This window comes from Penaeus monodon, chromosome 28, assembly GCF_015228065.2.
Source record: "Penaeus monodon isolate SGIC_2016 chromosome 28, NSTDA_Pmon_1, whole genome shotgun sequence".
Taxonomy (NCBI): domain Eukaryota; kingdom Metazoa; phylum Arthropoda; class Malacostraca; order Decapoda; family Penaeidae; genus Penaeus; species Penaeus monodon.
This window is the reverse complement of record NC_051413.1, coordinates 8,094,006-8,094,311: the sequence shown is the minus strand read 5'-3', so window position 1 is coordinate 8,094,311 and position 306 is coordinate 8,094,006. Positions and strand designations below refer to the sequence as shown.

Sequence of the window (306 nt, the reverse complement as noted above, 5' to 3'; positions counted from 1 at the left end):
ATTCTTTTTAGAACTTGTTTACCATATACATTGAGTAAATGATTTTTAATTTGCACCTTTCTCACTTTCATCTCACTTTTGGTGCAGGTGTTCTTCAAAGAAATCTTCCTGAACATTTTGGAAGCAGGGAGCTCCAGCTTCCAGCATAAATGGATGGTGATACAAGCTCTCACCAGGATCTGTGCAGATGCTCAGTCTGTTGTAGATATTTATGTGAATTATGACTGTGACCTCAGTGCTGCTAATGTTTTTGAAAGGTAAGCTTTTAGTTAGTATTTTGTGTATTTTATTTTGATTTTTTATGTA

At 34.6% G+C, this 306-nt stretch overlaps 1 protein-coding gene across 1 annotated transcript in view; it reads left to right on the top strand.

The window, feature by feature from the left end:
• The window catches only part of LOC119591035 (brefeldin A-inhibited guanine nucleotide-exchange protein 1-like), a gene marked incomplete at both ends in the record, with an annotated part of 21,531 nt that overhangs the window by 5,347 nt on the left and 15,878 nt on the right, over window positions 1–306 (top strand). Inside the window, 1 exon segment of the mRNA XM_037939763.1 lies at window positions 88–257. Coding sequence (XP_037795691.1) covers window positions 88–257 — 170 coding nt within the window.